At 33.1% G+C, this 13,296-nt stretch overlaps 2 protein-coding genes across 2 annotated transcripts; both read left to right on the top strand.

Moving 5' to 3' along the window:
• Positions 1-2,792: 2,792 nt before the first annotated feature.
• Positions 2,793-5,641, top strand: LOC118038278 (cytochrome P450 CYP72A616-like). The gene is made up of 5 exons (XM_035044590.2): positions 2,793-3,196; positions 3,320-3,540; positions 4,091-4,335; positions 4,467-4,830; positions 4,940-5,641. The coding sequence occupies exons 1-5, from the start codon at positions 2,920-2,922 to the stop codon at positions 5,363-5,365; spliced, it is 1,533 nt and encodes a 510-aa protein (XP_034900481.1). The 5' UTR covers positions 2,793-2,919; the 3' UTR covers positions 5,366-5,641.
• A 4,901-nt stretch (positions 5,642-10,542) lies between these two features.
• On the top strand, positions 10,543-13,296 carry LOC118038276 (cytochrome P450 CYP72A616-like). Its single transcript, XM_035044589.2, has 5 exons — positions 10,543-10,880; positions 11,005-11,225; positions 11,771-12,015; positions 12,147-12,510; positions 12,617-13,296. Exons 1-5 carry the CDS (start codon positions 10,604-10,606, stop codon positions 13,040-13,042), a joined length of 1,533 nt encoding a protein of 510 aa, XP_034900480.1. The 5' UTR covers positions 10,543-10,603; the 3' UTR covers positions 13,043-13,296.

The raw sequence follows: 13,296 nt of genomic DNA, 5'->3' as shown, positions 1-13,296 counted from the left end.
CCCAACACTAATGGATCATGTTAAGGACAGGGTCCAGCAGCTATTTTGAAGTAAAGACCAAACTTAATATATTTTTCTTGGGTGTGGTTGCACAATTACACCCAATCTCAATATATTTAAAAATAAAATTAAAAAAAATACAAAACATAAAAAATATTAATTTGAAGTAAAGAAAACAATAAAAGAATTTCAAAAAACTTTCAATGTATTTTTGAAACGCAAAATCAAATATCCTTTAATACGGAAATTCGACCCAACCTGAAATGAAAAAACAATTATCGTCACCTAACTTTTGTATAATATAAAACAAAATCACATTAATTTATTTTCTCTTTACAGTATGAAAAAAAAAATCAATAAGAGAAAAGAAAAAAAATTTCAAGAGAGAAAAAAAATAAAATTAGAAATATCTTAAAATATTTTTTTAAAAATATATTGAGATAATATTTTTTATTGTTTTAAATCTATTTTTTATATAATCACATAAAAAATAATACAAAATATCTTAATATGAATTAAAGGAAAAAAATATTAATTTAAAGTTAAAAAAATAATCTTGTTATAAAATTTATTAACAATAACAATAACAATAACAATAATTGTTATTACTATTTGTTTTCATTTTTTTTTTCAAATATGTTATTTTTCTATACGGGTCTGTAGACCCAGCAACATGGGTCTGCTACCCCTAGGGGAGTCTGCAGACTCCAAACTTGGCAGAACAAAACTCAGGCGTGCCTAGCCACGTGGTTATGCAACCCCTAAGGGGGTCTGTAGACCCCAGACATGGCAAAAAATATCCAGGGGCGGGTCTGAACCCTGCTCCCGGTTATGCACACCCAAGTGTAGGGTTTTGCAAACCTAGGCAAGAGGGTGTGTGACCCTAGAGGCGAGGGTCTGCAATCGAGAGTGGGCTTGCAGACCCCACACACGCGGGTTTGCAGACCCACTTTCCTGTGTCTCCAACCATGCGCTTTGGTTCTGCTGCTCGCACTGGTCTGCACCCACCACTTGGGTATGCAGCTCTTGCGCACGGTTCAACAGACCTGCTCGCCTAGGTTTGCAACTTCGTGCCCGTGCCAGTCCCAACGCCATGTTTCTGCAACTTGGGGCATGCAGTCCCACTTGGCGCGCAGGCACCTAGGGCTTGGCATCCTTGGCATCATGTCTGCAGCCTAGGGTTTGGAGTCCCACTTGGCAAGCGAGTACCCAGGGCTTGCCAGGCCTAGCGTCAAGTATCTGCAGCTGCACCTAAATTAGAGCTAACCTAGGGGAGTGGATCTGTAGCCTCATGATGCTCCCACCCACCCAGCATTATAATTTATAGTGAAATCACTTATAATTCACAATAACTCTTCTTAACTATTGCAATCCACAAATAAAACGTTTTTAATTTATAATTTCTTTAGCTATAATAAAATACTGTTATTATTTTTAGCTATAGTTAATTGATAACTTCAGCAGCAAGACAGTTAAGTAATACTCTAAAAGGCGTGGGAAAACTACTGTAGCTTTCCCACGCCTTTTGCTAATATATTTACTTATTAATATATTATATTATTATAATTATTATATAATAATAATAATTATTATTATTATTATTATTATATTATATTATATTATTTAACTATTTTTTCCTTTTTTCCCTTTTTTTAATGATTTTTTTTTGTTTGATTTAGTTTGTTAGTGTTAAATTTTTTTTATTTAGTTATCAGATTTTCATGATACGGATCCCGGGTTTGATGGGTTAATATGATTTGACGAGTTAACCTGGATATTTTTAATTATTTTTTTTCATTTAGTTTAGTTTGTTAAAGTTAATTTTCTTTTTATTTAATTATCAGACTTTCATGACATGTATTCGGGGCTTGACGAGTTAACTTGATTTGATGGGTTAACCCAGTTAATTCTAGGGTAAACCCGTCATTTTTTTTCTATTTAATTATCAAACTTTCATGACGCGAATCCCAGGTTTTACGGGATAACTTAGTTTAAAGGGTTAACTCAATTAATTCAATTTTTTTTCTTCATTACTTTTTTTATTCCTGTTGATTTTTTTTCTTTGTTTTTTTTAATTAATCTATTTAATTATTACACTTTTATGACACGATCTTACAGTCAGACCCACATCCAATATTCTTGAGTCCGATATTACAGCTATACTCACTTAAACTTGGGTCATGCAAGTTTAATGTTATTATTAATATTATAAATATTACTTTTACGTCAGATGTTGCAGCCAAACCCAATATTTTTTGGTATAGTTTTGCAAAAAAACCCAAAATTTTTATATATTTTTTTTTATATATATATCTTATGTAAAAATATAATCTATGGCATCACGCGGGGTCATGTAAGTAATAATTTATTATTAGCTGATATCACGTGAGAATAATCTTCGTGCCCTTGGGCTGCAAGGCTAATTAGGATTTATATTCTCGTTCTGTCGTTTTCACTTTTTATTTTGTTTTGTTCTTGAAATCAACACACGTTATTTTGGTGTTGAAACAATGGGACAAGAGATGGGTTACAAGTTTGTCAAGGAAAAATAAAAGGTAGACGTCATTGGAATCAATAAAATAAGGAATAGTTTGGCAATGAGATTGAAATTGTGTTTTCCTAAAATTAAAATTTAATATAATTGGTATATTTTAGATCGTTTTGATGTATTAATATCAAAAATAATTTTTTTAAAATAAAAAAATATTATTAACATATATTTTAATATAAAAAATTATTTAAAAAAATAACCTCTATCATATTACCAAATATACTCTAAATTAAAAAAAGCAATAAGGTCCAAGTTCAAACAGGAGCTAACAAAAGCCCTATAAATTCTTCACCAATCGGGTCTCATTTCCATCAAATTTCATCGATCCCAAGTTTGCTGAAGCAGCAGTTTCCAACAAAAGAACAAAAATGGAAGATTTTATTTTCAGAGGGTTTCTGTCCTCTTCTTTACTTCTATCTCTCTATGTTGTGTTTAGAGTTGCTCACACTTTTTGGCTGAAGCCGAAAAGCCAAGAGAAGCGTCTGAGGAAGCAAGGGATCAGAGGCACTTCTTACAAGCTTTTGAATGGTGATAAGAAAGAGTTTGCAAGGTCTTCTAAAGAAGCTAGGTCCAGGCCCATTGCTCTAAATCAAGCAATTGCACCACGTGTCCTTCCATTCTTTTATAAAATGGTGCAAATTTACGGTGAGCAGCAGCTTCACAAGCTATCTCATTTTTTCAGATTTTTTTTATTATTTCTAGGAATATCTGTTCATACATGTATTTGGTAAGCGGTATTATCCTGATTTGTAATGCGAACGAGAACAGGAAAGGTCTCCCTGTGTTGGATGGGGACAAGACCTAGCCTGCTATTAGCTGATCCAGAGCTGGTGAGGTTGGTGTTAACAGACACGAGTGGTCACATTATAAAGCCACCGCGAAATGCCCTTGTGGGTCTCTTACAGCGGGGAGTCTCAACCTTGGAAGGAGACAAATGGGCCAAGCGCAGAAGGTTGATGACACCTGCCTTCCACGCTGAGAGATTAAGGGTAACTTCACCTACCTGAATCTTGCAAATTTAAACATTCTTAAGAAATTTTTACAGCTTGTATTTGAAAATTTAGAATCTATTTGGACTTCTTTACATTTTATCAATTGACCAATGTGCTGCATAAGCAAAAACTGATCCAGAAAACATTCATCAATGTCAGCAAATGGCAAGAAGGAGTGATAGAGAGTTATATAAATCATATTTTGAAACCTGTGATTGAGCTATTGAATTGAGATAGTTCTATAATATAACATGGTATTCTATTGGATTCAGTTGGTTTTTTGACACGTTGAGGTGATGGTACAGCTATACACACCAAAGCGTTTACTGTAGTCAAACTTGAGATGGAGGCTTGAAAGAATTCTTGAATTATTATAAAGAAACTTTGCGGGAACTAGTATAGCCATTTAACTTGTATACATGTTTTATAAGGATTTTCGGATTCCAGATCTTTAGCCTTCAATCACTAGCATTTTAACTTTTGAATTGAATCAACGTTTGATATGGTATTAGAGTCTATATGCTGATTAGTGCTGGTTTGTGAACAGGGGATGATCCCAGCATTTTCAGCCTGCTGTTGTGATCTGGTTCAGCGATGGAAGAAATTAGCAGGTCCTCAGGGATCATGTGAATTGGATGTTGCAACCGAATTTAATATTCTTGCAAGTGATGTTATAGCTCGAGCAGCCTTTGGAAGCAGCTATGAAGAGGGAAAGGAAATATTTGATCTTCAAAAAGATCAAGTTATTTTGGTCCTTGAAGCTTTTTATTCCATTTACTTCCCTGGTTTGGGGTACATATTAATGCCATTTATCTCTTGCAAATTCAAGCTTCTCTTGGTGCTTGTTAAAATTTTTAACCAATGTCTGATAATACATTAAATCCCAGCTAACAACATTTCATTTCTTTGCTCTTCTCCAACAGATTCATACCCTCTAAAAAGAACAAGAAGAGATACAGTATAGACAGAGAGATAAAAGCAGCATTGAGAAATATTATCCATAAGAAGGAGCGGGCCATGCAAAATGGAGACGCAGGCGATGCTGACTTGCTAGGCTTGCTTTTACAGGGCAGGGATGATGCTGATAATGACATGAAAATTGAAGATGTAATCGAGGAATGCAAGTTGTTCTTCTTTGCAGGCCAAGAGACCACAGCAAACTTACTCACTTGGACATTGATAGTTCTATCTATGCATCCAGTCTGGCAAGAGAAAGCAAGAGAAGAAGTTTTGCAGATTTGTGGCATGAGAACACCTGGTATCGATAGTATAAAACAACTCAGAATTGTAAGTACTTCTTTTGTTCACGCATTAATTTACTATGTTTTGTGAGCTACAGTCAACTCCTTGGAAACGATTATAAATCTTTGGTTTAGAAAACTAAATAAATTTGCAGGTGTCAATGATCTTAAACGAGGTACTAAGACTATATCCACCTGTGAATCTTGTGTATCGACATACTCTAAAGGAAACAAGCATTCAAGGAATGTCCATTCCAGCTGGGGTAGACCTCCTGTTACCATTCCTGTTTCTTCACTATGATCCTGAGTATTGGGGAGACAACGCAGAAGAATTCAAACCAGAGAGATTCTCTGAAGGAGTTTCAAAAGCATCAAAGGATGAAATTGCATTTTACCCTTTTGGGTGGGGCCCTAGATTTTGTCTAGGCCAAAACTTTGCCTTGACTGAAGCAAAGATGGCTCTTACTATGATTCTACAAAATTTCTGGTTTGAGCTTTCACCCTCTTACACGCATGCTCCTTGTAATGTCATAACTCTTCAACCACAACATGGAGCTCCTATTATACTACACCAATTATAAGGTTTACATAGTACTTTGGTATCTTAGGAAGGGAAGCAACTCAGTTGAATGAGTCACAGCAGGTTGTCCCAATGTTTTGCTGTCAACCAGGAACAAGTTGGTGCGGTGGAGAGTGTTGTTTCTATGCATATTGTTTCCATCTGCTATTGTATTAAAGTGATTATTCCCTTTTCTTTCTCTTGGTTCTGATGATTGTTCATAGTATGTGCTTATGAAAGCACCACCTAATGGAGAAAGATGCTTATTTCCTTTAATCTTTTATTGTTCTCTGCTGCACTTTCTCATCTTCCATTCAAGGGAGAGAGTACAAGTAACTCCTGGAACTAGTCCTTTCCTGTTTGTACCCTGTAAAATAGATGGATGCATCTCAAAGATTTGGCTTTTTATAACTATGACTTATTATTGAAGACTCAAAAAAAAAAAAAAAAAATTGGAGTTTTTTATGGACCTTCACTGTTTATAAGGTGCGCGAAGAACTCTGTTCTGGGTGTTCTCTGTTTTTTTTTTTTTTTAGCCATGATGATTGCAATAATTTAACCTCTTCAAGTTTTAATTCTCTCTAATTTTTCAACTTTTTAGAATTGATATAAATTATAACATAAATAATTATATTTAAAAATTTAAAATTAAAAAATCCTGAGGTTTTAAGACTCACTAGTCTTGTGTCCTGTATCACGATCAAAAAGATTGGATCCTAATAAAAGACCAATAATATTGGGTTAGGCAAGGCTCTAAACCCAAGGAATTTGGGTTTGCATCCTAGCCACACCTAAACTTTCTTGGACGTGACTTTCTTTTCCTGCCTCAAGTTTCTTGAATCTAGAAAAGAATGTTTGGCCTAAAAAAAATCAAATTATTGATGGGTTTTTCTAGGGGCAAGACCTATTAATTGGTCCTGTTAGAGATAGAACCCATGCTAATGGGTCATGCTTGCACTAAGAGCCAAGACTGATGGGTTTGGTGGCGACTGAACCTAAAGTTATTTTGAATCATATTTATAGTTTGAACAAAAATCAATAAGAGAAAAGAAAAAAAAAATCAAGAGAGTAAAAAAAAAATTGGAAATATCTTGAAATATTTTTAAGAAAATGGATTGAGATAATTTTTTTTTAATTTTTAAAATCTATTTTATATATAATCACATCAAAATAATAAATAAAATATCTTAATATGAATTAAGGAAAATATTAATTTGAAGTGAAGAAACAATAATAATAATAATAATAATTGATTTTACCCTTAAAATCAAATCTATATTTTTTCTACAGAAATAATATTTATTTGAATTTCAATAATATTAATAAATTTAATAATATTTATAATATTTAACTTCTCTACCCAATTTTTTATATTTTTCAATCTTTGAAAAACAATTTATGCTTTCTTCGATGATAGTAATAATTTTTTTTTAAAAATATGGTAATGACAATAACAATAATTAAAAAAAAGTGATAATAATTCTTAATTTTACCCTTCAAATCAAATATATTATTATTTTTCAATATTAAAAATATTTTATACAAATTTATTAATTATTATATGAATAATATTAATTGTAATACAAATTATAGTATTTATAATAAAAATAATAGTAGGTTTAATATTAATGTTATTAATTATAAAAAAAATCATAATATTTATATCACAAATAATAATATATTTTTATACTAATAATAGTAATAATATTTATCATATTAATAATAGTATTGAACTTGTCTGACCAAAGTCTTAATAGTAATAAGTGTTTTAAAAAACTTTATTAACAATAATGATAGAAATGATAATAATAATAATTGAAATATTTTTTTTCATTTTTCTTCTTTGCCCGCGCTACACTGCGGGCTTACCTTTTATTTTAATAAAATAATATTATAAAAATCAAAGACCCAAAAGCGTTGGGTTTGGCTGCAACAGCAGACCCAAGAACATTGAGTCTAGTTGCAATGCCAAACCCAATAATAATATTTAACTTGTCTTCCAAAATTTTTATTTTTTTAAATTTTAAAAAAATTATGGTTTTTCTTCGACAGTAATAATAGTTTTTAAAATAATAATAATAATAATAATAATATTTAAAACAAAAATAATAATATTTTTTAGATTAATACTTTAATTATAATAAAAAAATTATAATTATAATACAAATAATTATATTTAAAAACTTGGGACCCAAGAACCTTGAGTCCTGACGCAGGACCCATTAGCCTTGGGTCTCTACGCCAGACCCAAGAGCTTTTGGTCCTGACATAGCCTAAAAAATTAGGCTCTGATGTAGGACTTAAGAGATTCGGTTCTGACGAAAGATCAATACTCTTGGGTTAAGCAGGTCTGCAAAACCTAAGGGATTTAATTCTGCACCTAGCCACACCCTAGATCCTTAGGTGAGGCACCCTTTCTTACCCCGAGTTTCTTATGTTTGGAAAAGAATGCCGGACTCAAGAGGAAATAAAAAAAAAATGAAAAAACGATTATTGGTAGGTCTTGCTAAGGGCACGACCCAACACTAATGGATCATGTTAAGGACAGGACCCATGGCTAATGGGTCCAACAGCTACTTTGAAGTAAAGACCAAACTCAATATATTTCTCTTGGGCGTGGTTGCACAACTACACCCAATCTCAATATATTTAAAAATAAAATTAAAAAAAATACAAAACATAAAAAATATTAATTTGAAGTTAAGAAAATAATAAAATAATTTCAAAAAACTTTCAATGTATTTTTGAAATACAAAACCAAACATCATTTAATAAGGAAATTCGACCCAACCTGAAATGAAAAAACAATTATCGTCACCTAACTTTTGTATAATATAAAACAAAATCACATTAATTTATTTTCTCTTTACAGTATGAAAAAAAAATCAATAAGAGAAAAGAAAAAAAATTTCAAGAGAGAAAAAAATAAAATTAGAAATATCTTAAAATATATTTTTAAAAAATATATTGTGATAATATTTTTTATTGTTTTAAATCTATTTTTTATATAATCACATAAAAAAAATACAAAATATCTTAATATGAATTAAAGGAAAAAATATTAATTTAAAGTTAAAAAAAATAATCTTGTTATAAAATTTATTAACAATAACAATAACAATAATTGTTATTACTTATTATATTTTTTTTCATTTTTTTTTCAAATCTGTTATTTTTCTATACGGGTCTGTAGACCCAGCAGCATGGGTCTCCTACCCCTGGGGGAGTCTGCAGACTCCAGACTTGGCAGAACAAAACCTAGGTGTGCCTAGCCGCGTGGTTATGCAACCCCTAAGGGGGTCTGTAGACCCCAGACATTGTAAAAAATACCCAGGGGCGGGTCTAAACCCTGCTTCCGATTGTGCACACCCAAGTGCGGGGTTCTGCAAACCTAGGCGAGAGGGTTTGCGACCCTAGAGGTGAGGGTTTGCAATCGCGAGTGGGCTTGCAGACCCCACACACGTGGGCATGCAGTCCCACTTGGCGCGCAGACACCTAGGGCTTGGCATCCCAGCATCATGTCTGCAGCCTAGGGTTCGGAGTCCCACTTGGCAAGCGGGTACCCAGGGCTTGCCCGCCCTAGCGTTAAGTGTCTGCAACCGCACCTAAATTAGAGCTAACCTAGGGGAGTGGATCTGTAGCCTCATGATGCTCCCAACCACCAAGCATTATAATTTATAGTGAAATCACTTATAATTCACAATAACTCTTCTTAACTAGTGCAATCCACAAATAAAACGTTTTTAATTAATAATTTCTTTAGCTGTAATAAAATATTGTTATTATTTTTAGTTATAGTTAATTGATAACTTCAGCACCAAGACCGTTAAGTAATACTCTAAAAGGCGTGGGAAAACTACTGTAGCTTTCCCACGCCTTTTACTAATATATTTACCTATTAATATATTATATTATTATAATTATAATTATAATTATAATATTATTATTATATTATATTATTTAACTGTTTTTTTCTTCTTTTTTTTTAATTATCTTTTTTGTTTGATTTAATTTGTTAGTGTTAAATTTTTTTTATTTAGTTATCAGATTTTCATGATACGAATCCCGGGTTTGATGGGTTAACCTGATTTGATGAGTTAACCTGGATATTTTTAATTATTTTTTTTATTTAGTTTAGTTTGTTAAAGTTAATTTTCTTTTTATTTAATTATCAGACTTTCATGACATGTATTCTGGGCTTGACGAGTTAACTTGGTTTGATGGGTTAACCCAGTTAATTCTGGTTAAACCCGCCATTTTTTTCTATTTAGTTATCAAACTTTCATGACGCGAATCCCAGGTTTATACGGGATAACCTAGTTTAAAGGGTTAACTCAATTAATTCAATTTTTTTTTCTTTTTCTTCATTAATTTTTTTATTCCTGTTGATTTTTTGTCTTTGTTTTTTTTTAATTAATCTATTTAATTATTACACTTTTATGACACGACCTTATAGCCAGACCCACATATAATATTCTTGGGTCCGGTGTTACAGCTATACTTACTTAAACTTGGGTTATGCAAGTTTAATATTATTATTAATATTATAAAGATTACTTTTACTTCAAATGTTGCAGCGAAACCCAATATTTTTTGGTATAGTTTTGCAGAAAAACTTAAAATTTTTATATTTTTGTTTTTTTTTATAATTTTTATGCAAAAAACATAATCTATAGCATCACGTGGGCCATGTAAGTAATAATTTATTATTAGCTGATATCACGTGAGAATAATCTTCGTGCCCTTGGGCTGCAAGGCAAATTAGGATTTATATTCTCGTTCTGTCGTTTTCACTTTTTATTTTGTTTTGTTCTTGAAATCAACACACGTTATTTTGGTGTTGAAACAATGGGACAAGAGATGGGTAAATAAAAGGTAGACGTCATTGGAATCAATAAAATAAGGAACAGTTGGGCAATACGGTCGAAATCATGTTTTTATAAAATTAATTTTTTTTTAAAATTAAAATTTAATATAATTAGTATGTTTTGAATCGTTTTAAATATATTAATATTAAAAATAATTTTTTAAAAATAAAAAAACATCATTAATATATATTTTAACATAAAAAATTATTTAAAAAATAACCACTGTCATATTATCAAACATATTCTCAATTAAAAAAAGAAAAGCAATAAGGTCCAAGTTCAAACAGGAGCTAACAAAGCCCTATAAATTCTTCACCAATCGGGTCTCATTTCCATCAAATTTCATCGATCCCAAGTTTGCTGAAGCAGCAGTTTCCAACAAAAGAACAAAAATGGAAGATTTTATTTTCAGAGGGTTTCTGTCCTCTTCTTTACTTCTATCTCTCTATGTTGTGTTTAGAGTTGCTCACACTTTTTGGCTAAAGCCGAGAAGCCAAGAGAAGCGTCTGAGGAAGCAGGGGATCAGAGGCACTTCTTACAAGCTTTTGAATGGTGATAAGAAAGAGTTTGCAAGGTCTTCTAAAGAAGCTAGGTCCAGGCCCATTGCTCTAAATCAAGAAATTGCACCACGTGTCCTTCCATTCTTTTATAAAATGGTGCAAATTTACGGTGAGCAGCAGCTTCACAAGCTATCTCATTTTTTAAGATTTGTTTTTATTATTTCTAGGAATTTCTGTTCATACATATATTTGGTAAGCGGTATTATCCTGATTTGTAATGCGAACGAGAACAGGAAAGGTCTCCCTGTGTTGGATGGGGACAAGACCTAGCCTGCTATTAGCTGATCCAGAGCTGGTGAGGTTGGTGTTAACAGACACGAGTGGTCACATTATAAAGCAACCGCGAAATGCCCTTGTGGGTCTATTACAGCTGGGAGTCTCAACCTTGGAAGGAGACAAATGGGCTAAGCGCAGAAGGTTGATGACACCTGCCTTCCACGCTGAGAGATTAAGGGTAACTTCACCTACCTGAATCTTGCAAGTTTTAACATTCTTAAGAAATCTTTACAGCTTGCATTTGAAAATTTAGAATCTCTTTGGACTTCTTTACATTTTATCAATTGACCAATGTGCTGCATAAGCAAAAACTGATCCAGAAAACATTCATCAATTTCAGCAAATGGCAAGAAGGAGTGATAGAGAGTTATATAAATCATATTTTGAAACCTGTGATTGAGCTATTGAATTGAGATAGTTCTATAACATGGTATTCTATTGGATTCAGTTGGTTTTTTGACACGTTGAGATGATGGTACAGCTATACACACCAAAACGTTTACTGTAGTCAAACTTGAGATGGAGGCTTGAAAGAATTCTTGAATTATCATAAAGAAACTTTGCGGGAACTAGTATAGCCATTTAACTTGTATACATGTTTTATAAGGATTTTCGGATTCCAGATCTTTAGCCTTCAATCACTAGCATTTTAACTTTTGAATTGAATCAACGTTTGATATGGTATTAGAGTCTATATGCTGATTAGTGCTGGTATGTGAACAGGGGATGATCCCAGCATTTTCAGCCTGCTGTTGTGATCTGGTTCAGCGATGGAAGAAATTAGCAGGTCCTCAGGGATCATGTGAATTGGATGTTGCAAACGAATTTAATATTCTTGCAAGTGATGTTATAGCTCGAGCAGCCTTTGGAAGCAGCTATGAAGAGGGAAAGAAAATATTTGATCTTCAAAAGGATCAAGTTATTTTGGTCCTTGAAGCTTTTTATTCCATTTACTTCCCTGGTTTGAGGTACATATTAATGCCATTTATCTCTTGCAAATTCAAGCTACTCTCGGTGCTTGTTAAAATTTTTAACCAGTGTCTGATAATACATTAAATCCCAGTTAACAAAATTTCATTTCTTTGCGCTTCTCCAACAGATTCATACCCTCTAAAAAGAACAAGAAGAGATACAGTATAGACAGAGAGATAAAAGCAGCATTGAGAAATATTATCCATAAGAAGGAGCGGGCCATGCAAAATGGAGACTCAGGCGATGCTGACTTGCTAGGCTTGCTTTTACAGGGCAGGGATGATGCTGATAATGACATGAAAATTGAAGATGTAATCGAGGAATGCAAGTTGTTCTTCTTTGCAGGCCAAGAGACCACAGCAAACTTACTCACTTGGACATTGATAGTTCTATCTATTCATCCAGTCTGGCAAGAGAAAGCAAGAGAAGAAGTTTTGCAGATTTGCGGCAACAGAGCACCTGATATCGATAGTATAAAACAACTCAGAATTGTAAGTACTTTTGTTCACGCATTAATTTACTGTGTTTTGTGAGCTACAGTCAACTCCTTGGAAACGATTATAAATCCTTGGTTTAGAAAACTAAATAAATTTGCAGGTCTCAATGATCTTAAACGAGGTACTAAGACTATATCCACCTGTGAATCTTCTGTATCGACATACTCTAAAGGAAACAAGCATTCGAGGAATGTCCATTCCAGCTGGGGTAGACCTCCTGTTACCATTCCTGTTTCTTCACTATGATCCTGAGTATTGGGGAGACAACGCAGAAGAATTCAAACCAGAGAGATTCTCTGAAGGAGTTTCAAAAGCATCAAAGGATGAAATTGCATTTTACCCTTTTGGGTGGGGCCCTAGATTTTGTCTAGGCCAAAACTTTGCCTTGACTGAAGCAAAGATGGCTCTTACTATGATTCTACAAAATTTCTGGTTTGAGCTTTCACCCTCTTACACGCATGCTCCTTGTAATGTCATAACTCTGCAACCACAACATGGAGCTCCTATTATACTACACCAATTATAAGGTTTACGTAGTACTTTAGTATCTTAGGTAGGGAAGCAACTCAGTTGAATGAGGCACAGCAGGTTGCCCCAGTGTTTTGTTGTCAACCAGGAACAAGTTGGTGCAGTGGAGATGGTTGTTTCTACGCATGATGTCGCCATCTGCTATTGTATTAAAGTGATTATTCCCTTTTCTTTCTTTTGGTTCTGATGATTGTTCATAGTATGTGCTTATGAAAGCACCACCTAATGGAGAAAGATGCTTATTTCCTTCAA

This window comes from Populus alba, chromosome 11 (genome assembly GCF_005239225.2).
Source record: "Populus alba chromosome 11, ASM523922v2, whole genome shotgun sequence".
In the NCBI taxonomy this organism is placed as follows: Eukaryota; Viridiplantae; Streptophyta; class Magnoliopsida; order Malpighiales; family Salicaceae; genus Populus; species Populus alba.
The sequence above is the reverse complement of the archived record's forward strand: the minus strand, read 5'-3'. Positions and strand labels throughout refer to the sequence as shown.